General features: G+C 37.0%; 1 protein-coding gene across 6 annotated transcripts in view; it reads left to right on the top strand.

Moving 5' to 3' along the window:
- The window catches only part of USP16 (ubiquitin specific peptidase 16), a 28,229-nt gene extending 2,723 nt beyond the window's left edge, over positions 1-25,506 (top strand). For 2 of the 6 annotated variants that reach the window (XM_053564934.1, XM_053564933.1), the window contains 17 exons: positions 925-1,026; positions 3,502-3,680; positions 7,215-7,318; positions 8,235-8,338; positions 10,533-10,720; positions 11,247-11,342; positions 11,909-12,039; positions 12,338-12,425; positions 13,520-13,598; positions 15,333-15,424; positions 15,764-15,820; positions 17,515-17,691; positions 19,747-20,410; positions 22,038-22,132; positions 23,260-23,346; positions 24,821-24,977; positions 25,077-25,506. In XM_053564934.1, coding sequence (XP_053420909.1) covers positions 966-1,026; positions 3,502-3,680; positions 7,215-7,318; positions 8,235-8,338; positions 10,533-10,720; positions 11,247-11,342; positions 11,909-12,039; positions 12,338-12,425; positions 13,520-13,598; positions 15,333-15,424; positions 15,764-15,820; positions 17,515-17,691; positions 19,747-20,410; positions 22,038-22,132; positions 23,260-23,346; positions 24,821-24,977; positions 25,077-25,201 — 2,484 coding nt within the window. In that variant the 5' untranslated portion in view covers positions 925-965 and the 3' untranslated portion in view covers positions 25,202-25,506. Of the gene's footprint in view, positions 1-267; positions 339-924; positions 1,027-3,501; positions 3,681-7,214; positions 7,319-8,234; positions 8,339-10,532; positions 10,721-11,246; positions 11,343-11,908; positions 12,040-12,337; positions 12,426-13,519; positions 13,599-15,332; positions 15,425-15,763; positions 15,821-17,514; positions 17,692-19,746; positions 20,411-22,037; positions 22,133-23,259; positions 23,347-24,820; positions 24,978-25,076 lie in introns of all 6 variants that reach the window. The other 4 variants (XM_053564936.1, XM_053564937.1, XM_053564938.1 and 1 more) reach the window with 4 other exon arrangements.
- Positions 25,507-25,824: the final 318 nt, after the last annotated feature.

The raw sequence follows: 25,824 nt of genomic DNA, 5'->3' as shown, positions 1-25,824 counted from the left end.
GTTGAGAGCTAACTATCAGAATTAGCTGGAAGTGTTTTCAAAATATGTATGTTGAAATATATATATTTCCATTTATTGAATCAGAATTTTAATAAGCATCTCAGGTACTATAACTGTTACAATTATTTAAAAGATTTGACATTAATTAGTTATTCTAATGCATGTAAAATACAACTTTTCAAAATCATTATTATTTAAGGTTAAGTATAGCTATATGTACTTTTAATAATGTTCATATTTTCTGATTTTGAATTGTTGTCTAAAAAGATGAAGATTTGATGTGAAGCTAGATTTGTCATAGCCTTCCAGACTGGTTTTGGCAGTAATGCATGTATAATGTAAGTAGTTGAGAATGAAGTTGTCATCAGTTCTCATTTTGCTAATACCCATGGGAAATCCTGGTGTAGAACATGCAGAACATTGTATCATTTTTTTTATATTTGGGTTTGAAATTACTTTGCAAATTCTTTAACTTCCTTTAGGAGGTTGTTTTTAGAATTATTTTAAATTTTTCTTAGAGAAATTATCAATTTGCATAGACTACAGACCTAAGATGTAAAACTGCTACCACTATTCTACATTTATGTAGTGAGATTTTGAATTCTTAGTAATGTCATGTTCTGAGATCTTTCAAGATCTGTGTAAGAAGACAAAAGCTGTTTCCTCACCTTTGCATTTATTGAAAACGACTTAACCTTGCTAAGAATCAGTTTTTCACGCTGTGGAAAACAGAAGCAATACTATCTTTTCTGTCTAATTCAGAGTTCTTATTGAAAATTAGATGATGTATATGAATGACCTTTGTAAATTTTAAGGTGTAATAGACATTAAAAATATTATATGTGGCTTGGTTACATTGCTGTCTCCTAGAGAAATATAAAATATACCTTTTATTGGTCGAGCTAACTTTATCTTGTTTTCTAGATTGTTATTTTGTATCAGTAAGTAATCCATAAAGTGCCACCATGGGAAAGAAACGGACAAAGGGAAAAACTGTTCCAATTGATGATTCCTCTGAATCTTTAGGTATATTTCACTAATTAAATTTTTAAAGTAGTGTTACTATCACTAAGTGGGTATATATTAAAAATATAAAAATGGGATCAAAGTATATACTATTGTTATATAATCTGCATTTAATGTATTGTTTATATCTACATATCTTTTAATAGTATTCCACATTTTTAATGGCATATTATTTCATTGATAGAAGGGACCTTCAATGCATGTAATTTATTTATTAACTAATTCCCTACTATTACAGATTTAGGTACTCTTTAACTTACTAGTATTATGAGTGGAGCAATTGTAAAAACATTGTTGTAGCTAAATCTCTGTACATATGTAGATATTTTCTTGGTACAGATCCTACAAGTAGAATTGCTGAATCAGAAGTTCTAAGTATTTTCAAGGCTTTTATTTTTTGAGACAGACTCTCACTATGTTGCCCACAGTAGAGTGCAGTGCGATCAAAGCTCACAGCAACCTCCAACTCTTGAGCGTAAGCAATTCTCTTGCCTCAGCCTCCTGAGTAGCTGTGACTTCAGGCGCTTGCCACAACACCCGGCTATTTTTTGGTTGCAGTTGCTGTTTAGCAGGTCCGGGCTGGGCTCAAACCTGTCAGCCTCGATGTATGTGGCTGGCGCCCTTATTCACTGAGCTACGAGCACCGAGCCTTTCAAGGCTCTTTTGATTCTTTGGTTAAATTGTCATCCAGAAATGGTTTACTAATTTACAGGGCCCCTGAGCTGCATAAGAGAGTGCCCGTTTCCCTAAACCTTCATCAATATCGATAAGTATTATTTGTTAATTATGTGCTGATTCAGTAGTTGAAAACCTTTTTTTAGTTTGTATTTCTTTGACTGCTACTGAGATTCAGTAGTTTTCCACTGATTTCATTTGCATTTATATTTCTTCTTTTGGTACAAGTTCATTAGACATAAGCTAACTGTGACACTTGATAAGTTTCTAAACCTCCTGTGTCCCTGAAACAACTCAGGCTCTTTAGAATAGCTTATTGGCCAAAACAGAGTTTTCAGTCTCAGATCTAGCTGCTGGTTTTTCCCCATTGTATGACTCTGCCATCTCTGGGGACAGCATATACTTTTTTTTTTTTTTTAATTTGGCCGGGGCTGGGTTTGAATCCGCCACCTCCGGCATATGGGACCGGCCCCCTACCCGCTGAGCCACAGGCGCCGCCCGGGACAGCATATACTTTTGATGCCTTTGTTCATGGGATTGAAGATTGCCATTTACTCCCTAAGGTCGTGGTTTAGAGTGTGAGCTATTATGTCAAAAAGACTTGAGTCCAGATTCTGGCATAACCACTCAGTAGTTATGTGACCTTGGCATGAAATTTTATTTTTTTCATTTGTCATTGGGATTAATAGTGTCTTCCTTCTAGCGTGATTGTGCATTACATGAGCTAATATATACAAAACATTTAGCAAAGCTCATAGGAAGTATTTAATCAGTATCAGAAATTTTTATCATTATTGATATCTTCCAGGACTGTATATTTCACCTCCCCTGTGAAACTTTTGGTGACTTTAGCCTTCTCTTCTTTTGCTGCTGTAGCATGTTTAGGGGACTCTTACACCTCAATTCATTAATTGCCTCTCCTGCCAGAATCTGAGCTATTCAAAAGAGAAGAGCTGTGACTTGGTCAGTTTTAGATCCCTGAACATCTAGTACACTACCTGGCCTATATCAGATGTATTGCTGACTGAATGAAATACCTTCTCTGCAAACCTTTAAAGATAAAAAAGAATCATAAATATGATAAGGGGCTTTCATTTAAAGGAAATGGCCAAATTGAATTTATAAGGGTATTGGAGATGATATTTAAGACTTCAAAAAAGCAAAATTTCAAGTTTGGATACAATCTCTTACATATTCATCTCATAATATTCAAATACCAAAATTTTAACTTTTCAGATTACTTAACTCATTACTTCTTTATGGAGTACAGTTGACCCTTGAATATTGTAGAGGTTAGAGGTGCTGAACCCTCACATGGTCATAAATCTGAGTATAACTTTGATTCTCTGCAAACTTAACTACTAATAGCCAACTGTTGACTAGATGTCTCACTGACAACATAAACTGTGATCAAGACATATTTTGTATGTTATATGTATTATATGTTATATTCTTATGATAAAGCAAGATAGACAAAAGAAAAAGTTATTAAGGAAATTACAAGGAAGAGAAAATATATTTACTGTTCCTTAAAGGGAAGCAGATTACTGTAAAGGTCTTCATCCTTGTCTTCATGTAGAGTAGGCTGAGGGGGAGGATAAAGAGGGATTGATCTTGCTGTCTCAAGGGGTGGCACACGTCAAAGAAAATCCACATAGAAGTGTACCCAGCCAGTCCAGCACTGTGTTGTGCAACAGCCAACTATAAGTTCATTTTTGAAGTTTGAATGAAGGGTAAGTTTTAAGATTAACTGAAGAAAGCCATTTTTGACCTCACATTCTTTATTATTCATTTTCATAGAGCCTATGTGCAGACACATTAGAAAAGGATTGGAACAAGGTAATTTGAAAAAGGCTTTAGTGAATGTGGAATGGAACATTTGCCAAGACTGTAAGACAGACAATAAAGTAAAAGATAAATCTGAAGAAGAAACAGAAGAAAACCCTTCAGTTTGGCTATGTCTTAAATGTGGCCATCAGGTATGCTTACATTTTCATCAAAAGGGGATTTCAGAAAACTCTGGACTTGTTTTAGAAAGTATTGCCTAAAAGTTAAGTATCGGTGAATAGGCTATCAGGTGGCATAGGTCTTGTTCTCTGGAGAAGTTACTCTGAGACTGACATTTGTGCACACTTGGTTTATGGAGGAGCATTCTCAGGTACCACACCAGTAAGAATGTGAGGGAGGCAGGGTTAGGGAGAGGGAGAAGTTGAAGGAAGAGGCAGTTGCAATAAGGTCTTAGTCAAACTGGTGGCGAATTCTTACCTAAACTAGTCAAGGGGTCAGGCCTTTCCCCCTATAGAGCAATCATTGTGGTGGCCTGCCCCTGGAAAGGGGAGTAACCATGGGCAAGGTAGCTCCCATTGTTGAGCATTCCTGAGGATGATGGACTGGGCTATGAGCTCTTAGCAGGCCACATTCCCAGCAGCCTTGATCTTAAGGAATGCAAGAGGCATTTGGTTGGCACATCACTGTGGCTCCTAACCAGCTCATAGGTATCACCATGTACTAAAAGTCAGGCCTCTCAGTCAACCTTAGTGGTGACAACTTAAGTTTATATGTTAGGAAAGTGGGCTAGCAGGCGTTCTTTCATGTAGATTCAAGATGGGGCAGACAGCTTTTTTAAAGTTGAAAATTGTGCTGATATAATTATAGATTCATGCACAGTTCTGGCCAATAATTACAGAAATATATCCTTTGCACAGTTTCTCACAGTGGTAACATTTTACAGAACTACTAATATCGCAACCAGGATCTCCACATTGATACAGTCCACCAGTCCCAATCAGATCTGTCCAGTTTTGTGTTCTGTACACTTTTGTCACCTGTGTAAATTGGTATGTCCACCACCACAGTCCAGGGTGGGTAGTGCCATCATCACCTGGATCTCTCATATTGTTATCTATAGGCATACCCACCACCCTACTGCCACCCACCTCTCCAGCCTCTAGCAACCACTAGTCTGTTCTCTGTTCCTAAAGTGTTGCCCTTTCATTTCTGATTGACACTGGAGATGAAAAAAGAAAATAGTCTAAAAACTAAAGAAATAAAATTTTATCATTTCAAAAATGTTGCTTATATGGAATCATACAGTATGCATTTTGGGATTGGCTTTTTTTTTTCTCTCTCTCTTTTTTTGAGACATAGTCTCACTCTGTCTCCCAGGCTAGAGTACAGGAAATCATCATAGCTCACAGCAACCTCAGACTCTTGTGCTTAAGAGATTGTCTTGCCACAGGCACCCACCACAACATCTGGCTAGGTTTTTTTGTCCTTTTTTAATAGACATGGGGTCTCACTCTTGCTCAGGCTAGTCTCAAACTTCTCAGCTCAAGCAATTCACCCACCTTGGCCTCCCAGAGTGTTAGGATTATAGGTGTAAACCACTGGGCCCGCCCAGGACAGCTCATGGTGTTTCAAATGATCTCAAATAGAGATCATTTAATTCATTTATTATGGAATTGTTGATTGGGATAAATTAAACCAATTGTGTTTGATATTATAGTTAAAAGTTTAGAAGCTACCTATATGTATTTCTTCCCTGAAGTATATATTTAACTGTAATAGAAACAGAACCAATTATTATAGTATGGTACAACACTGGCTAGCTTGGTTCAGATATATACATGGTAAAGATGAGTTTCTTAGCAGTGATCTGACTAGCTAAGGGCAGAAGATCTGGCTGTGTCCTTTTATGAATAATTCTGTCTACCTTCTAGATATATTTACTTGTTTGATTAGAACTTATTGCCCACCTCCTATATGCTAGATTTTCTGGTAATAGAAAGATTAATTGTGGGGCGGCGCCTGTGGCTCAGTCGGTAGGGCGCCGGCCCCATATACCAAGGGTGGCGGGTTCAAGCCCGGCCCCGGCCAAACTGCAACCAAAAAATAGTCGGGTGTTGTGGCGGGCGCCTGTAGTCCCAGCTACTTGGGAGGCCGAGGCAAGAGAATCGCTTAAGCCCAGGAGTTGGAGGTTGCTGTGAGCTGTGTGAGGCCATGGCACTCTACTGAGGGCAATAAAGTGAAACTCTGTCTCTACAAAAAAAAAAAAAAAAAAAAGAAAGATTAATTGTGTTAATTTGAGCCTTCAGGATTTGTAGTCTACGGGAGAAAACACATTAAAAATTAATAACTTCCATGCAAGGTAGAAAAAAAATAAAGAAGGGGCCAGGCATGGTGGCTCCAGCCTCTGGGAGACCGAGGCAGGTGGATTGCTTGAGCTTATGAGTTTGAGACCAGCCTGAGCAAAAGCAAGATCCTGTCTCTACTAAAATAGAAAAACTGAGGCAAGGGCGGCGCCTGTGGCTCAGTCGGTAAGGCGCCTGCCCCATATACCAAGGGTGGCGAGTTCAAACCCAGCCCCGGCTGAACTGCAACCAAAAAATAGCTGGGCGTTGTGGCGGGCGCCTGTAGTCCCAGCTACTCGGGAGGCTAAGGCAAGAGAATCGCTTAAGCCCAGGAGTTGCTGTGAGCTGTGTGATGCCATGGCACTCTACCGAGGGCCATAAAGTGAGACTCTGTCTCTACAAAAAAAAAAAAAAAAACCAAGGCAAGAGGATTGCTTGAGCCCAAGAGTTGGAGCTTGCTGTGAGCTATATATGATACCACGGCACTCCACCCAGGGCAACAGCTGGAGACTCTTGTCTAAAAAGAAAAAAAAAAGAATGTCACAAGGACTGTATACTATATTTTATAGGAGTTTGTTAACAGGAAAAATACAGTATTTTCTAATTTGGAAGGATATATGCCGTTTTCTAAGAGGAGATGGCTTTTGAGCAATATTCTGAAGAGTGGGTAAAATTTGGTTAGGTGGCAGTAATGGTGTTTGTTTGTTTGCCCAAGGCTGGGCTTGAACCCGCCACCCCTGGTATATGGGTCCGGCGCCTAATCCTTGAGCCACAGGGGCCACAGGTGGCAGTGATGGTAAAGGATTCCAGGATAAACAGAATAACAAGAACACAATTGTATAAAGTGCTTAGTGTGTTTTTAGCTGCTAGGTCCTTGGTATGTAAATAGGAGAATATGGAAGTTAATGCTGGAAAGGTAGCTTGGCGTCCGAGGGTGTCACCTTTGTTCACTAGGAGTTTAAGAGAGAAATTCATAATTTTTGAATTGCATATGAACAGGACTTTATTCTAGGAACATTATGCTAATAGAATGTGTGTGTGAAGAAGGATGCTAAAGTTAGGAGAATTTTTAGGAGACCATTAAGGAGTCCAGACCAGATCTAATGAGTAATTTCATTACTGTGGTTTAAATAGTGCGGAGAGTTGGAGGAGAAGAGCACTTCAGTGCACAGTTGTTTCAGTACCTTCTTCCTTAAATGTCTTTCATTGCTTATGGGTATTTAAGTTATAACAAAACCCAGAATCTAAAGTATAATACATTTTGTTCTCAAAATTACAAGAATGGCAGAATTGCTTGAACCACTTCCTTGTTCATGATAAATTTTGAATTCTGTCTTTTCATAAATTTTTGTGGCTTTGAGATTTTTGATTTTGATTTCCTAGGGTTGTGGCAGAAATTCTCAGGAGCAGCATGCCTTGAAGCACTACATGACGCCAAGATCTGAACCTCACTGCCTGGTTCTTAGTTTGGACAACTGGAGTGTCTGGTTAGTTTCAGTTCCTATAACTGTTGGGTGGAAATTATTTGAAATATTGGAAAATGGAATGGAAATGTGTACTAAGTGGGAAAGTTAAAATTTTTTAAGTATTTGTTTTAATAGCATCACTTTAAGAAGTCTACAGAATGTGGTGTTATGAGAAGCTTTTGCTCATTGCACAAACACAAAAATTATAGAGCGTAGAAGACTTAAGAATCTTGATCCTTTTTTCTTGTTTGTGATATTATAAGGTATGTGATGGAGATTGGGACACTAAGAACAATATTCAAATGCATGAGAATATATTATAATAAAATTTTGGCAATGAACTTACATGCAAGTAAATGTCAGGCTGGTATGTTATATTTGCTGTATTTTAACATCATTATAATTGACATTTACATCATTAAAAATCATTTCCACAATAGATTTCACCAAATGTCATCCATTACTTATAAAATGTATTAATTTTATTGAGGTAGGCCTATATTCAGAAATATGTATAGATAATTTTTTTGATTTTAATGCTATAACATTCCCAGTAAAATGTTTGGAGTCCTGGGTTACGAACAAGATAGGGTTGTTCTTAAGTTAAATTCATATGTAACTCAGAACAGGTGCATTTACCTATTAGATGTAATAGCTTCTGTTGGTAAGTGCAAATTGTACGTAAGTCAGATGTTTGTAACTTGAGGACTGCCTATACCATTTATATGTAGCTATTTTATGTAATTTTAGCTAACCTTATTAATAATACATCAGAGTTAACATACATAATCTTAGAGAAAACATAGAATTTTTATTTTTAGTCTCTCTAATAGAATAACTTAGTGATGATTACACTTTGGGTTTCAGGAATCATAATTTGTCTCCCCTTTTTCTATTGTCAGTTTGTCATTTTTTTCTGTCATCTTTTGAAACATAGGTGTTACTTATGTGATGGTGAGGTCCAGTATTGTAGTTCAAGTCGATTGGGTCAAGTGGTTGATTACGTTAGAAAGCAAGCCAGTGTTACAACTCCCAAACCAGGTAAAGTTATTTCTTAATGTCCACTATAATGTTGATTTATGAACGTGCTGATATAAATTTAGATTTATTTGTTATACTATCTAGCCTTACATACAACTGAATAACATTAGTGACAGTTGATTTCAAACTATGAAACTATTTTCGTTTTAACTATAAGGTGTTAGAATTAGTAAGAATGTAGGCTGGGTGCAGTGGCTCAAGGCTGTAATCCCAGCACTCTGGGAGGCCGAGGCGGGTAGATTGCCTGAGCTCACAGGTTCGAGACCAGCCAGATCAAGAGTGAGACCCCGTCTCAAAAGCCAGGTGTTGTGGCAGATGTCTGTAGTCCCAGCTACTTGGGAGATTGGAGAAGCCCAAGAGTTTGAGTTTGCTGTGAGCTAAGACACTCATGGAACTCTACCGAGGTTAACAAAATGAGACTCTGTTTCAAAAAAAAAGAATTAGCAGGGACGTGAGGAATGATCTCTTCAGATGTGGTGATGATGGGTCTGCACGAAGTGAATGGGCAGAAGGCCTATTCCCATAACCCTGACTGGGACTTAACTGTAGACCTGCCTTATGCTGTACTTACTATGGTACATTTTATAATAGCAAGATTTCAGTCTGTCTGCTGGAATGAAAAGTAAAATAAAGTAGGACCTTGTAGTCAACTACTTCCCTACTGTAGCAGCCCATATAGCCTATGGCTAGGAGGAGTGAGAGTTATAAGAAATACCTGTATAGCTCAATAATGGAACACCTTGGTGGAAAGGGCATAGAGAGGGATTTAGCTCTCCTAACAAGCATGAGAGCTCACAAGATGAGAGCAGTGGTGAATTGGCAGTCTCTACACCTGTGGTGTTGAGAGGCACGAGGTCAGCCTTATATTAGGCTGGAGGAGCAGGCAGTCAGGAGCATGCGCATTCTGTCACAGACCCGCTTACTCTGATTCTGTCTCCTCTCCTGCCTGCAGAACGCCAGCACGGCGTCTCTCTGCTGAACATCACTCTGCTAAAGACTAAGATCTATCTATTCTAAGAAGACTGCTTTACTCTCTCTAAGACACACTCTCCCTCTCCAGCTAAAGTAGATAGCCCTGAGGCATCTAAGAGACCTGAGCAAGGTAACTCAGAAATCCACGTCCAGAACCTAGTTGAGCCAGCCTGAGACCTGGCCAGTCCTGGGCCCTGACAAGTGGTGTCAGAAGTGAAATGTGACACCCTATGTTGACCACCGCCTTAAGTTAACCTAATTTTCATAGACTGGACATGCACGGCAAGTATATATCAGTACAATAGACCTAGTTCCTTATGTTGACTACCTGGAACAAACTGGTCAGCAGTCCCTCCGTTGGTCCGTCAACTTACAGGAAGGCCTGCTGTATTTGTAACTCTAGTAGGCAGATACTTCTTAGGTTCTTTATTTCCCTGCATAATTAAATTAATTAATTGGTATGTAGCATTTGCTTTAAGCTTGTTCTTTAATTTTTTTTTTTTTTTGAGACAGAGTCTCACTTTGTTGCCCTGGGTACTGTGCCGTGGTGTTACAGCTCACAGCAACCTCAAACTCTTGAGCTTAAGTGATTCTCTTGCCTCGGCCTTCCAAGTAGCTGGGACTACAGGCTCTTGCCACAACGCCTGGCTATTTTTTGGTAGTAGTTGTCATTGTTTAGCAGGCCTGGGTGGGGTTTGAACCAGCCATCCCCAGTGTATGTGGCCAGTGCCCTAACCACTGAGCTACGGGCACCAAGCCATTGTTCTTTAAATTTTGTCACAAGAACATTTGTCAGGGCCAGAATTGTTTCATGTTTTTTTTTAAACTTCAGGATTAGTTTTTGAACCACAGAATTTATTTGAAAATTTATTTCATGTCCATGTTCCTGACTTGTTTTCTACTCTAATTTCACAAAGTAAGATTTGCTCATCTGTAAAGAATTTTTGTGTAGTACAAAGAGGAAGATTTATACTGAAGCATCTGCTATTTGGTTTCATTTATCAAACTAATGCTTGTATCAGTTCTGAATATTTTTTGTTTATTGGGTCTCTTTCAATGATAATTTACCTATATTTGTTAGATAATATCTTAAAATCAGATAGGTGCCAAATAATGGCATTAGATAAAAATCACAAATTCCATTTCTCTATCTCAAGTATAATTTTGCATTTGGCATGGCTGTATTATACATTTTACTAAATCTTTTATTTTTCTTTTAAAGCAGATAAAGATAATGGTAACATTGAACTTGAAAATAAAAAATCAGAAAAAGAGAGTAAAAATGAGCAAGAGAGAGAAAAAAAGGAAAACATGGCTAAAGAAAATCCTCCTGGGAATTCTGCTTCCCAAATAAGTGTGAAAGGACTCAGCAATTTGGGAAATACATGTTTCTTCAATGCAGTTATGCAGGTGCCAGTATCAATTTTTCCCCTTTTTAAAAAAACCTACTTTTCCTCATATGATCTGTTAAGAGTATTGAGTTCTTCCCCTAAATAGTTTATTTTTACATATTCAAGAAACTCAAGGAAAAGCTTATTGCGGGACAGTAAGATGTGGTGAGCTCTGGGGCATGATGGAGTCTGAAACAAACAGGGTCCTTGCCTTCTTGTAGTTTGCACTGGGGTGGGGGAGGCAGAGGATGATTTAGTGCAGAAGCACGAGTGGTGGTGAGTGGTAGCTGGGGCAGAGATAGCTACTTCCAGTGGGTGGGTGGAGGATGCCCCTCTGAGGTGATGAATGAGCTCAGAATTGAGTTATGAGCCTAAGAGAGTGGGAAGTGAAACATGCTGTAACTTTTCATTTCCCAAGTATAGATACAATAAAGATTTCAGTGTTGGTCATGATTTTCTGTTTTGGTAAAATAGACACTAAAAAATTTTAATGAATTGATTTTCCTTTATATAATTTTCCTTTTCCTTTCCATCCTATATTCCAGAATTTGTCACAAACACCAGTGCTTAGAGAACTACTAAAAGAAGTGAAAATGTCTGGAACAATCGTAAAAATTGAACCACCTGATTTGGCACTAACAGTATGTTCTTTAAAGTTTTCTTTATAATTTATAACTTTCCTCTTGTGAATATGCATATTGTAATTATTTCAAAGGACTGACAATTATTTCCACCTTTTTGTTTGGCTTTGTTTTATTTTAGGTTACCAAGTTAAACAATTTCAGACTAATAGAAATTATAAAGAGTTCTTACATTTGTTTGTTCTATCTATGCTGTTTTTCTGTTCTTAGGTGTGTTCAGCTTCCTTCTTAGGGATGTTGTTTCTATTTGTGAAGTTCTAAACCTACCCTGTTATTAACATCACTTAGTGTGACTTAGGGCGGTGTAGCCAATGATTGTTACTGCATCCATTTTTATTATTTACATTTTGCTTTGGCTCTTCCCAGTTTTTAGGTAGTAAGTTCTTGATAATCTAAAAACTAAGTCTATTACTAGAAAGTTTCTGTATCTTCTGATGTACATTTTAAACTTTGAAATACGGCAGGTGTTTCAGGAACATTGGTAAGGTATATATATGTTAACTAATTACGTTTTGGGAAATGTTTCAAATTTGACTAAAGAAAGTAATTTTTATTCCCATGTTTAGGAACCCTTAGAAATAAACCTTGAGCCTCCAGGCCCTCTTACTTTAGCCTTGAGCCAATTTCTGAATGAGATGCAAGAGACCAAAAAGGGAATTGTGACACCTAAAGAACTCTTTTCTCAGGTCTGTAAAAAGTGAGTATCCACTTTATAGTTTCTGTGCCTCATATGTTGAGAAATAATATAAAAGAGATTAATAGCATTAGACTCAACCCAGTACATGTATGTTAAAGCTTAGTTTATTTTATTTAGATTAAAAAATGTACTTTGTGTAATAATTAGATCTTCAAAGGGTGTTATTGGGTTAAACAGAAATTTTGAGAAACTAGAACCTGTTTTAGATTTGGGAAATGATCTCAAGATTCTGTAAAAGTAGTTTTGTATTTTAGGAGACTATCATTGCTTATGGGTTTTTGTTTTTGTTTTCCTGTAGAGCAGTGCGGTTTAAAGGCTATCAGCAGCAAGACAGCCAGGAGCTGCTTCGCTATTTACTGGATGGGATGAGAGCAGAAGAACACCAAGTTAGCATACTATGACCATTGTATTTTATAACCCGTCTTTCTGAACGTGTCTGTCATTTTATATCAAAAGGGTTGTTATAGCAATGAAAGCTACTTATTCAATGAAAGCTTTCATATCAAAAGCTTTCATATTGTTATAGCAATGAAAACTTTAAAATGTTTTCCTCTGTCAGCTTTTTCAGTCAGTTATTTTTCATTATTAGAATGAATTAAGAGAGTTAGAAACGATCTCTTTGTCATGATGCCTTAGTTTACGTGATGTTAACAGCATTATTATCCTTTAAGGGTTCTTTCATACTCCCCTCTACCTCGAGGGCTGCAAAATATTGGAAAATTTTTCTCCTCAAACAATTCCCAGTTCCAATGTACTCTTACTTGTATTCTGAATGTGATTTAACACAGATTTTTGATCTAAGAAGTGTTTTCATTTTGTAAGAGTCAGGGAGCATTTGTTGAATTTTAAAATTTTTGCTAATTGCCAGGATGTAAACTAATATATTTGGAGATGTACATTAATACTAGTAATAATAATATTGCCTAATGTTTATTTTTTCCTTATTTTATGCCAAGAGTTGTTCGCACTGAATAGAACAATTCAGTATTTTATATGAATTGCTTTCCTCAGTGTTCACAATGTCTCTATGAGGTAGATACTGTTATTGTCTCACTTCGTAGATCTGAAGGTAGCATGTGCAAAAGTTCATTATACCGAGGTGAAGATCACCCAGTAATGATGGAGCCGGGCTTTGCGTGCTTTAGTCAGTCCCTGTAACCAGATTGCTTTTAGGGCAAGATATTTCAGTGTCTTTCTAAAGATGGTGGGCATATTCTGAAAAGCTTTGGTTTGAAAGGTTTAAGCTCTTCAAGTGATGAGATACCTTTTTTCCAGAGGTTAGTGATTGCATTGTAGGCATAATTCTTTTTAGCTCCTTCAATTAATTTTGAAGATGTGATTTTGGAAATACTAATTTTTTTTACTTCATAAAATCTGGGGAGCTACATCTTAGTCACTTTCTTGATTTGATTACATATATTCTAAGGAAAATAAAAATTTAAATTTAATAGTACATATATATCCATTTTATTACTTTTAGAGAGTGAGTAAAGGAATTCTTAAAGCATTTGGTAATTCTACTGAAAAATTGGATGAAGAACTAAAAAATAAAGTTAAAGGTAATGTCTGACTTTTTGAACTAAAACAATATAGTTGAATTCCTCTGTACCTCAGGACAAGATTGCTGGCACATGTATTTCAAAAGCACAATTATTAACATATAATTCTTATTACCATTGATTTTAAAAAAGTATTAAGTACTCCAACAGTGAATATTTTAGAAAAATTTAATTTGTGGTATATTCTTATATTGTGTGTCATTACAATGAAATTTATAAAAGTAGAGCTAAGATGAATCTCAATTTTATTTTTCAAAAGCTGAGAATTATCAGCAATACATGAATTATACTTGTAAGTATGAGTTGTCAATAGGTGGCTTATTAATCACAGAGCCAACTTCTTACTGTTGTATGGCATGTAAGAATTTAAGACAGATCTGTCCAATAGAACTCTCTGTGTTGGTGGGACACTTCTCTATGCTTTTTTTTTTCTGTAATTTAACTTAACCCCCACAGTGATAGCGTATACTATTCTGAATAAAAGCTATTAGCCACATGTGGCTGTTGAATACTTGAAATGTAACTTGTAAAACTGAGGAACTAAATTTTTATTTTATTTAATTACAACTAAATTTAAATGGCCACAGGTGATTAAGAGCTACTGTATTGTAAGGCATAGGTTCAAATCAGCTCCTAGCAACTGTTTACCTTCTTGGTGCCTTTTACAGCCAGCCAGTAACTGAATGGTTGTGCCTGCTGGAATCTCATAAAAATGTCTTTCTGCATAAATAGACACTTATCATTTGCATAATGCTTATACATTTTATGTATTTGGAACACTGGCTGATCAGGTAGTAAAATTATGTCACCTTTTAAACTTAATAAGATTATTTCTGGGAACACAGAAAAATAAAAGGAAGATTTTATTGAAATATTTTCCTGGGGTTTTTGTTTTTGTTTTTTAAGTACCATATAAAAGGTGTTCAATCTTAGAGTTACAGAACAAGTTCCATACATTTCCATTTTGTCTGTTTGCTGCTATGGTATCCTTTATCAATCCTGAATGTTGGAATGTTAGAGCTAAAACTAAGGAGCTAGACTATCATTCAACCTAGTCCAAGCTGATGCTTTTTCTAACGGAATTGCCGAAAGTGTTGTTGATTGCACAAATGTATTTTCACTGACTAGATCTTGCGTAAAAACATTTTTTTCCTATTCATAAAAGGTGATTGCAGCCAGGTGCTGTGGCTCATGCCTGTAATCCCAGCACTTGGGAGGCCAAGGCGGGTGGATTGTCTGAGCTCAGACCCTGTCAGACCCCGTCAGACCCCGTCTCTAAAATAGCCAGGCGTTGTGATGGGCGCCTGTAGTCCTAGCTACTTGGGAGGCTGAGGCAAGAGAATTGCTTAAGCCAGTGGTTCTCAACCTTCCTGATGCCACAACCCTTTAATACAATTCCTGTGGGTCGCAACACAGGAGAGAACCACTGGCTTAAGCCCAAGAGTTAGAAGTTACTGTGAGCTGTGACACCATGGCACTCTACCTATGGTGAAAAAATGAGACTGTCTCAACAAAAAGAAAAAAAAAGGTGATAGTGTTAGATTTTATTATGCTCAGAGGTGGAATATATGTTGCTTGACTTCCATCGCATAAATATAAAATTATGAATAGAGAAAAAAGTCTATGGGACAGGACATTTAAAATAAGATTTTAGAGGTTGACATATAAATAGTTTAACTTCTCTTATTTAATTAATTATATAATGGTAATTTGTAAACTTCTTTTTCTTTACAGATTATGAAAAGAAAAAATCAGTACCAAGTTTTGTGGACCGCATCTTTGGTGGTGAACTAACTAGTACAATCATGTGTGATGAATGCAGAACTGTAAGTAGATGTCGTGTGGGCTGGTTTCATTCATTAATGTTCATAGAGTCCAGTTTATCAGTTACATCTTTCAAAAACAGAAATGTATATTCTTTTTTGAATTACCTAAATGTGGATGGTTCTTTGCTGGAAATACGAGTATTCCTTAATCTTAAATAAGTTAGTTTACATTTTAGTTTATTTTCCTCAACATAATGTTTGTAATTTTTTCATTTCAAAATTTCTTAAGCCTTTATTTAAAAACCTACTTCCACCCTGGAGGGCAGGGAGATTCTTACTATTTAATGTTTAAAGTGAGTCTTTTACTTCCTTTTACATTTTCTTTTTTGATTGGTTAAGGTCTCCTTGGTTCATGAATCTTTCCTTGACTTGTCTCTCCCAGTTTTAGATGATCAGGTAAGACGATTGAGTTTATTTTATTAAAGCAGATTCTTTTTTTCCTGTTAAATTTTATGGAAATAGCCTTGTCACCTTTTTCAAGTTTGTACATTAGTAACTGATGGAGAAATTTTTCTTAATCTGTTTGAGATAGAGTAGTTTTTACTATTTGAATAGAATGGGGTAAATACTTGGTTTGAAAGTGAGGATGGTATGTCTAGGATTCTTTATTGGTAATTAACTTGATTAGTTTACATGTACAGAAGTGTTTTTCTCATATTAAAATTACTGTTTGTTTTCATTATTTAATACTAACCACAAATCCCTTGAACACTTAGATACCTTTTTTTTTTTTTTTTTTTTTAAATAAGAGGAAGGGCTTTATTTACCTGCTGGGAGTTCACAGCATAGAAGAATTTGAAATGGCCAAGCTCCCCAACATCTTGGTCTTTCCCTTTTTATCAACAGTCAAAAAGTTCCTCCCCACAGGTACCCTTCTCATTGGCCAGTTTGAATCAAGCAGGAAATGCTATTCTAGCCCCTACAGAACTACAAGATTTCACAGAACTTGGAAATTTCCAAGTTCTAGGAAGTTAAGTTTACAAATTCCCAAGAGCTGAGTACCTGTGGAGAGGACCCTGCAGGTATATCCTTGTGGTCTCCTTGAGAAGACCTGTTCTTCTAGACCTCACCCTTCTCGGGTATCCTCTCTCATTCCTTTTGAGACTGCAATATATTTTAATTTGGGGTCTCAATATCAGCTTGTTTCTGCAGGTGCTGATATTAATTAGCACTGAGGTTTTAGGGAGTATGACTCTTCTTGGTTTCTCTCCTCAAGCCTTAATGTTCCCTGTGACATTATCTTAGCTTTAAGCCATATTAGTTCGGTTCCTTTTAAGTAGTAGTAGGAAAAAATAACATGTTATGAATATTGGCTAAATCATCATTTAACTTTATATAACTTATGAGTCCCGTTGTCTATTCCTTAGTGATTAAAATCTCACCAAACGTACTTAATTTTTTCTTTCTCTGAAAGTCATTTAAATGCAAAGAAGGAAAAGAATAAGAAGGAATATCTGTAGTGTGATGTGTACATCACTTACAAACAGAAAGTGCATTTAAGAATGGAAATATTTGCAGTGTGATAAGCATGTGTGTGATAAAATTAATTGTATTTCCATTACATTTGCATGTGAAGTTGCCTTCTTGCTGTTGTGTTGGTTTGCTTCTTTTTCTCAGTATGTAAAGGTTGCTTTCTAGTAAATGACATGAATGAATTTTGTCCTAGATATATTTTCTTTTCTCTTTTTTTTTTTGAGACAGTCTCACTATGTCACCCTCTGTAGAGTGCTGTAGCGTCACTGCTCACAGCAACCTCCAACTCTTGGGCTTAAGCAATTCCCTTGCCTCTGCCTCCCAAGTAGCTGGGACTACAGGTGCCCACCACAATGCCCAGCTATTTTTTTTTTTTTTTTTCGGTTGTAGTTGTCATCGTTGTTTGGCAGGCCCGGGCTGGATTCAAACCCGCCAACTTCGGTGTATGTGGCTGGTGCCCTAGCCACTTGAGCCACAGACTCTAGATATATTTTCAAGTATTCTGGAAAATAAAGCTAGTATAAAATAGAAAAGGAAAAATTTTTAGGTTTTGATTTTCTTTTTACCAAGCAGTTGTAAAGTTTTGGTTTTGACCTACATCCTCTCTATATTTTAAGAGTGGTAAGAAAAGTATAAATGACAAAAATCTGAAAAAGACAATGGAAGATGTAGATAAAGACAGCGAAGAAGAAAAAGATAATGACAGTTACATAAAAGAGAGAAATGATATGCCTTCTGGAACAAGTAAGCACTTACAGAAAAAGGCAAAGAAGCAAGCCAAAAAGCAAGCCAAGGTGGGTAATTGGGAGGAGAAGCGTGCTTTTTCTGGTTTTGTATTTTGTATTATTGAGGTTGTAGGGTGGATGACATCGGCAGACATGTCTGTTATTTTATATACAGCACTTCCATTTGGCAATTACAGACAGCATTAGGTCATTTTTTATTGTTTTCAGGGAAATTGCTTTGAGCATATGTGAACAAAACATACTTTTTGAAAATCACTTATGACAACTATTTTTAATAAGTTTTAGTTCATTTTAACTTAATTTTTTGAGTTTTTAATACATTCACAAATTTAAAAATATATAAATGTATACAGTAAAAGTCACCTTCCCACTGCTATCCTTTCATAGACAACCACTTTCATTGGTTTTTTCTGTATCCTGGAGTTTCCCTTGGAAAATATGTAGCCTTGGTTTTTTTCTTCACTTTTTAACCATGTACACTGTTGTGGACCTTGTTTTTTGTTTGTTTGTACTTAATCTTAGAGACCTTTTCATTCTGGTATACAAAGCTGCTGCTTTTTTTAGCTGCATGGTATTTTCTGTTTTATGGATGTACCTTAATTAATTTAATCATTTCCTTATTGATTTAGATTGTTTCTAGTCTTTTGCTATAATGGCCTATACATATGTCATCTGTGGAGTAAATTTTGAGAAGAGAGATTACATTTGTAACTTGGATAGATATCACCTAATTGTCCTTCCCAAAGGTCACTGCAGTTTATATTCACATCAACAATATATGAGAATTCTTGTTTCTCCTTATCCTTAACAGCCATGTGTTAACAAAACTCCACAGTCTTGCTCTGTTGCCTGTGCTGGAGTACAGTGGCTCCATCATAGCTCACTGTAACCTCGAATTCCTGGGCTTAAGTGATCTTTCTGCCTCAGCCTCCCTAGTAGCCAGGACTATGGACACACACCATCACACGTGGCTCATTTCTATTTTAAAATTTTTTGTAGCAATAAGGCCTGTATTTTATAGAGATAGGCTGTCTTGCCCAGGCTGGTCTCGAACTCCTAGCTTCAGGCAGTCCTTTTGCATCGGCCTCTCAAAGTTCTGAGATTATAGGCATGAGCCACTGTGCCCAGCCAGATTTCTGGATCTACTAGTCTGTTAGATAGAAAATATAGCAGTGTAGTTTTATTTTGCAAGTATTTTAGTATAAATGGGGTTAAACATACTTTTGTGTTTCAGAGCCATTTGTGTTTTACTCTTTTTGAAGTACTTGCTCCCCTCTACCCAGGTTTTGTTCAGGTGCTCTTGTTTTCACCCAAACACTTTGGGACATGTCTGTGTTCTGCATGCTGCTCTCCATCATTCATGTTTCACAGATTAGCCTCACTCTCTTTTCAGTTATGACCAAAATTCTAACTGCTTTGGGTTTTTAGGCGTTCTAGTAAAGGGAATCTTGATGAAAGGCCTTTTCCCCTCTGCCCAGGAAATAGGCAACAAGTGGCAAAAAGGATGATCTATGATGATCTCTGCATTTGGCCTCTTTGCTTCTTTAATAACTTTGGACTGTTTTTCCCCAGAATGCTTTCGGCCCTTTCTCTGACCAAAGCAGGCCTGTACCATGCATTCTTGAGTTTTCAGTTTGATTTTTATCTCCTCAATGAAACCTTGACTCAACAATTATGAATTAGCTGGATACGTACCTTTTTGTTGTGTGTGTAGTTAGACCCACCACTTGGTTTAATACTTGGCTGCCTGGCTTTAACAGTCTCAGTGCTCTGTCTAGATTACATTTCCTAAAGCAGAAACCATGTCTCATCTGCTTTTATTTCTCTGATGGGATAGTTTTTAATGATTGGTGATGATTTATGCCTAATTTCATTTAAGGACCTTTTATTTGTAATTGATGTGATCCCTGATAGGAACAGAACTTACATAAGATCAGATTCTGCGAGTGAACACTTTTTTACAAAATTATTTATTTTTGATTGATGAATACCAAAATTGACGTGGTATATGTATACTCTTTCATTCTTTTCCTTTGTCTGTCTTTTTCTTTTTCACTGTCTTTAATGTTTTAAATGTTTAAATGTTTTAAACTTTCTACGCAGAACCAACGAAGACAACAAAAAATTCAAGGAAAAGTTCTTCATTTAAAAGATATCTGTACTAGTGACCATCCTGAAGATAATGAATGTGAGGCTGAAATGTCACTTCAGGGAGAAGTGGATATTAAATCCAACCACATTTCTCAAGAGGAAGTTACCCATAAAGAATATTATATTAACCAGAAAGATTTGAATGGCCAAGAAAAAATGATAGAAAGCATAACTGACAATCAGAAATGCACAGAGGAAGTAGATATGAAAAATGTCAACGTGGATAATGATCTTGAGGTTTTGCCATCTTCTCCCACTGAATGTTCTAGGAATTTAAATGGTGCCTACCTGAAGGAAGGAAGCAATGGAGAAGTGGACATTTCTAGTGGTTTCCAAAACCTTAACTTGAATGCTGTTCTTCATCCCGATGAAATAAATATAGAGATTGTGAATGACAGTCATTCTCCTGGGACAAAGGTATATGAAGTTGTAAATGAAGATCCAGAAACTGCTTTCTCTACTCTTGCCAACAGAGAAGCTTTCAATACGGATGACTATTCAATTCAGCATTGTTTGTATCAGTTTACCCGTAATGAGAAACTGCGAGATGCGAATAAACTGCTTTGTGAAGTGTGCACAGGGAGACAGTATAATGGACCAAAGGCAAATATGAAAGGTATTTAGATGCTGTTACTGTAAGTAAAATTAATACTCATTAATTAATGAGGGGCTCATTTTGCACTGCATAGGTAGAGTACTCCTATTATAATTGTATCAAGATTTGGGTGGCATAAATAAGTGCCTTTCTCTGTGTAAACATTTTATTTTATTTTATTTATTTTTGAGACAGAGTCTTACCTTGGTAGAGTACTATGACAGCTCACTGCAACCTCAAACTCTTGGGCTTAAGCAATTCTCTTGCCTCAGGCTCCCAAGTAGCTGGGACTACAGGCGCCCTCCACAATGCCTGGTTATTTTTTTTTGTTGTTGTAATTGTCATTGTTATTTGACAGACCTGGGCTGGGTTCGAACCCACCAGCTCCAGTGTATATGGCTGGTGCCCTAGCCGCTGAGCTACAGGGGTCGAATCTATTTATTTATTTTTTGAGTAAGAGTCTCAAGTCATCACCCTGGGTAGAGTGCCATGGCATCATAGCTCACAGCAACCTCCAACTTGGCTCCAAGTGATCCACTTGCCTCAGTTTTTTTTTTTTTTCTATTTTTAGTAGAGATGGGTCTCGCTTTTGCTGCGGTTGGTCTCGAACTCATGAGCTTAAGCAGGCCACCTGCCTTGGCCTCCCAGAGTGCTAGGATTACAGGCGTGAGCAACCGTGCTCATCCAATGTGTAAATATTTTAGTAGAAGGATGAAGAAACAGAACTTCATTGAAGTGGCTCGTACTCTGTGACATCCCAGCAGCAGTTAAAGCAGGGTAGTTTGCTCTCTGACACGGGCCCTGTGGGTCAGTCATCCCACGGTTATGCTACCACCACAGCATCCTGACAGATAGTGGCTATTTCTTGCCTTATCAGTTCCCTGTCAGCTTTATGATGACTCTCCTCTCCCTTGCACGGAAGAAGTCACCTGAGAATTCATCAGTATTCTAATGTGACATGTCTGCACAGGGTACTGGGAGGACAGACAGGGCTTTGTTAATAATCTTCCTCAGATGGGGAAGAGGCAGATATTGACGTTTTCCTCCCGTTCCCCTTCCTTTTAAGTTTAGGTAACTGGGGTAGGGAGGAGCCCTGGATTCCTAAGGATTTTTACTAGAATTGCTGAAAAGTTTTAAAATTCTAGTTTTTTATTTATTTACATGTAGACACAAGAAGTAAATTGTGTTGATTTTATGTAGTTTGATTTATCTTAGAGCAAACATAGCAAACTAAGGTCATCCGTGGGCCAGTTTTAACCTTCTGCTGTTTTTGGATGGTCTCTGAACTAAAAAATGGTTTTTATAGATGATTTTTGCAAATGATTTGATGATAGGGAACACTAACCTTGAACCCCAAAATATGTCCCCCACAATAATTTCATTCTTCTAATAGAGTATAATTGTCTTTTATTGTTACTACTTTGATTTCAAACAGTAAGAATTTATAGAAATTTTTCTCATACATAAATGCCTGCAAAGTATTTTTGATTTTGCCTCTTTGTCCACAAAGCCTAAAATATTTGCCTGGTCCTTTATAGAAAGTTTGCTGAGCCTTGCTTTAGATTTTTGAAATGATTTTATGTCAAATTTGAATGCTTTGAAGATCTAAAACAATTTTCACATTGCTGTAATTTTTTCCTGTCTTTAGGTGAAAGGAAGCATGTTTACACCAATGCTAAAAAGCAGATGCTAATCTCCCTTGCTCCTCCTGTTCTCACTCTTCATTTAAAGAGATTTCAGCAGGTACCCTTGTTTATTACCCCGAATTTGTTTTAAATGTTTAATGCCTACTTTGTTATTGCCTCAACATATTACTGTTATAGCTTCAAAGAAGTAGGAGAGTAAAAAATATGATGGGCAAGACAAAGATGCAGGTCAAGGTGAAAGAAAATTTAGGCACAATCCTTTCTCAGATTTACTACAACTCTTGTTTTTTTAGTAAGATTAGCATCTTATTTTAATCTTAATTTCAGCTTTAAAAAAAGAACAGTGTACTATGTATGTCATGTTTAGGAATATTTGTGATGTTTTTCTGTTTGTGTATGACATAATTTTTACTAATCATTGATAAAAAGACACTGATACCTGCATTTTCATCATTTGGTGACCCTGTCTTTTCTTTTTTCTCTTTTTTTTTTTTGAGACAAAGTCTCATGATGACACCCTGGGTAGAGTGCTGTGGTGTCACAGCTCACAGCAACCTTAAACTCTTGGGCTTAAGCGATTCTCTTGCCTCAGCCTCCCAAGTACCTGGGACTATAGGTGCTTGCCACAGTGCCCAGCTATTTTTTGGTTGTAGTTGTCATTGTTGTTTGGTAGGCCTGGACTGGATTCAAACCCGCCAGCTCCAGTGTACGTAGCTGACGCACTAGCTGCTGAGCTACAGGCGCTGAGCCAACCCTGTTTTTTCTAGAAAACTTTTGCTGTAAGCAGTACTATTCTCAAATTCTGTTCCAAATTCCAAATACTTTCAGAATCTTCAGAATGTTGGTATGGTTGGTATGGGCTTGACTAATTCGGTGGTTCTTAATTAACAATTAGTCTAGTTAGGCCATGAGGTTGAGAGTGTGTTTCAGAAAAATATTCTACTCTTGCTGAGTTTAAAGTACTCAGAACTTTTTGTCTAATCTGGCTTTTCTGAATGGCTAATGCAGAAACATTGAGAATTTTCTCATGGGAGTAAGATTCTCAATGTATTGGGGATATGTGTGTGGTATGTGTGCTTTTAACAAAAACAAACCAACTTGGAATCAATTAATGTTCAGGAAGAATAGAATCTCCTAAGGAAATTGAATGAGGGCTAGATGTTGATGTTCTTTGGGGGATCGTTGTTTTCCATTAAAAGAATTCAATCTGTTCTTCTTTTTCAGGCTGGTTTTAACCTACGCAAAGTTAACAAACATATTAAGTTTCCAGAAATCTTAGATTTGGCTCCTTTTTGTACCCTTAAATGTAAGGTAGGTAAAAATGGTCTTTTTCAAGAAAATCCTTTAAAGGCAAATGATAGCTTATCAAATACTAAATATGAAATTGATAAGAATTATTGAGAATAGTGGGACTTTGATCATTGTGCCTTTATAGTTTGAAGATCTGTGATGAATCAGTTTGAAGATTATGTCAGTTCAACATGAACCCTCTTATTATGGTAGACATTGTCTTGGGAGCTGAGGACACAGAAATAAAGGTGAGGGAATATATTAATGGATAACCTCCATTTAAAATGGTTGAGTGTTAAGATTGGTATATATAGAATTGGGATGGTAAACACTTAGCATATTGCTGCTTCAGGAAAGGCTCTGTAAAGTAGACCATACCTCAGTTAATACTTAAATGATTAAAGTTAGTATGAAGAATTAAGATGAAATGAGTTTTATAGGCAGAATAGCAGGAGCAAAGTTGAGTGTAGAAAAGGGTAGTGTGTGCCAAGGGCTGGTAGTGGGAGCACTTTTAGACCTTACAGTGCTAGGGGAGGGTGTTAGGGGAGTTGGGCAATGAAGCCTGAGGAGTGAGGTTTTGGAGGGCTGTCATGGTGAGGAACGTGGACTTTACTGGTGTGCAGTGGGGAGCCAACGAAGAGTTTGAACAGTGAAGTGACATCATTAGATCAGTATATAATGTTGTTACTTGCTTAGCTATGAAGGCTAAATTTTAGGAGGGAAAAACTAGAGGCAGGGAAATGAGTTAGGAAGCTGTTGCATTAATTCAGCCAGTAGATGATAAAGGCTAAAAGTAAGGCAGGTCAGTAGGAGATTGAAGAAAATTTCAGGAGGTAAAATAAACCATTTATGACTGATTGGTACTGGAAGGTGAGGGCAGAGGCACAGCTTGCAGAGATGAAGGTAGACAGTACTACCGAAGGGCAGTGATGCCTGCTCAGGACTTTTTTTACAAGAGGACATGGCTAGGTGTATTTAAGTGGCCTGTGGATAAGGGAATGCCCAGACCTGTTGCCAGCCCCATGGCATACAGTGCTTTGAAATAAGCAGCAGCATCCACTCTGGGTGGGAAAGAAGTACTCAGAAGAGTTTGAGTGTGCTTCTGACTCCCCAGGGGGTATTTGATAACGTAAAAGGTGTTTTGGTCAAAACCTAAATACTGTCCTCTTCCTGTTAAGTCATTTTGGCCAGGGACCAATAGTTAGGGTTGTTATGATATTTTGTAATTATACTAGGACAAAATAAACTAGCAACTCCCAAATAAACTGGCAAGTTGAATCCAGTTTTTTAGTTTCTGGGCAAGCAAACAGCTATGGCAACATTCTAATAAAAATAGAGATGTCTCAGTAGGCTGAGAAGAGGTAGACAAATAGTCAAGTTCAGACTCAAGATTTTTGCATTCTCAAAGGTTAAACCTTTGCATAGTGTAAACTTATCTTGCCAATGACATCTATAAGCAGTCTAGAACTAACTTGAATTCTATTCATTTTTAAAGAATGTTGCAGAAGAAAATACAAGAGTTATGTATTCTTTATATGGAGTTGTTGAACACAGTGGTACTATGAGGTCAGGGCACTACACTGCTTATGCCAAGGCAAGGACAGCAAACAGTCATCTTTCTAATCTTGTTCTTCATGGAGATGTTCCACAAGGTAAGACGTTTTGAAGAATTCAGGCATTCAGATTATGGCAGTACCAAATTTAATGAATTTGAATCTTTCCATTTTTAATTTTACATTTCCTCTTGACAGATTTTGAAATGGAATCAACCAAAGGGCAGTGGTTTCACATCAGTGATACTCATGTGCAAGCTGTGCCTGCAACTAAAGTACTCAACTCCCAAGCGTACCTCCTATTTTATGAGAGAATACTGTAACAATATCAAAAAGTACTTTCTCTGGAAACACAGTATGGCTTTTATAATGGCTGCAATAACAATAAAAAAGTAAAGACTATAAATCATGTTCACTTACCATTAAATACATGCCAGAAGAAATTATGTTTATTTAACTATCAAAGGGGAAAAAAAAACCCTAAAAATTTACAAAATGGTTTTGTATTGTCATAGTGGTTTTTATTCCTGCTTCCAGTTTCTGGAAGGGAAAGTTGATTTACTTAAGTCTTTTGTGCTTAGTTATGTTTGGGTGGTGGGTCACAATGCATCAATAAACTGACTTACCCCCAAAACTTGTTTTATTACTTAGATTTTAAGTTCTATTAATTTGCCCTAATAGGTATCATTTATAAAAAATGTTTCAGACTGGCTAATGAAAACTCAATTACAAGTGTGTTAATTTTATAAGCATGTATGTTGGCAGTAATAACGGGGAAGAACACCTATCTGTAGTCCGTAATGTGCGTAAAGCTGAGGAAAGACCTCACTCTTTGTGCTAGTTGTCAGCTGACCCAACGCAGACAAGTCAGTCTCCCTCCTAGGACAATAATTAGGTACAAAGTCCCCCTTACTGCCAGCATGTCCAGAGAAAAAGTCCAATTCAG

The sequence above is a fragment of the Nycticebus coucang genome, chromosome 16 (assembly GCF_027406575.1).
Source record: "Nycticebus coucang isolate mNycCou1 chromosome 16, mNycCou1.pri, whole genome shotgun sequence".
NCBI classification, from domain to species: Eukaryota; Metazoa; Chordata; class Mammalia; order Primates; family Lorisidae; genus Nycticebus; species Nycticebus coucang.
This window is presented reverse-complemented; position numbering and strand designations above follow the sequence as displayed.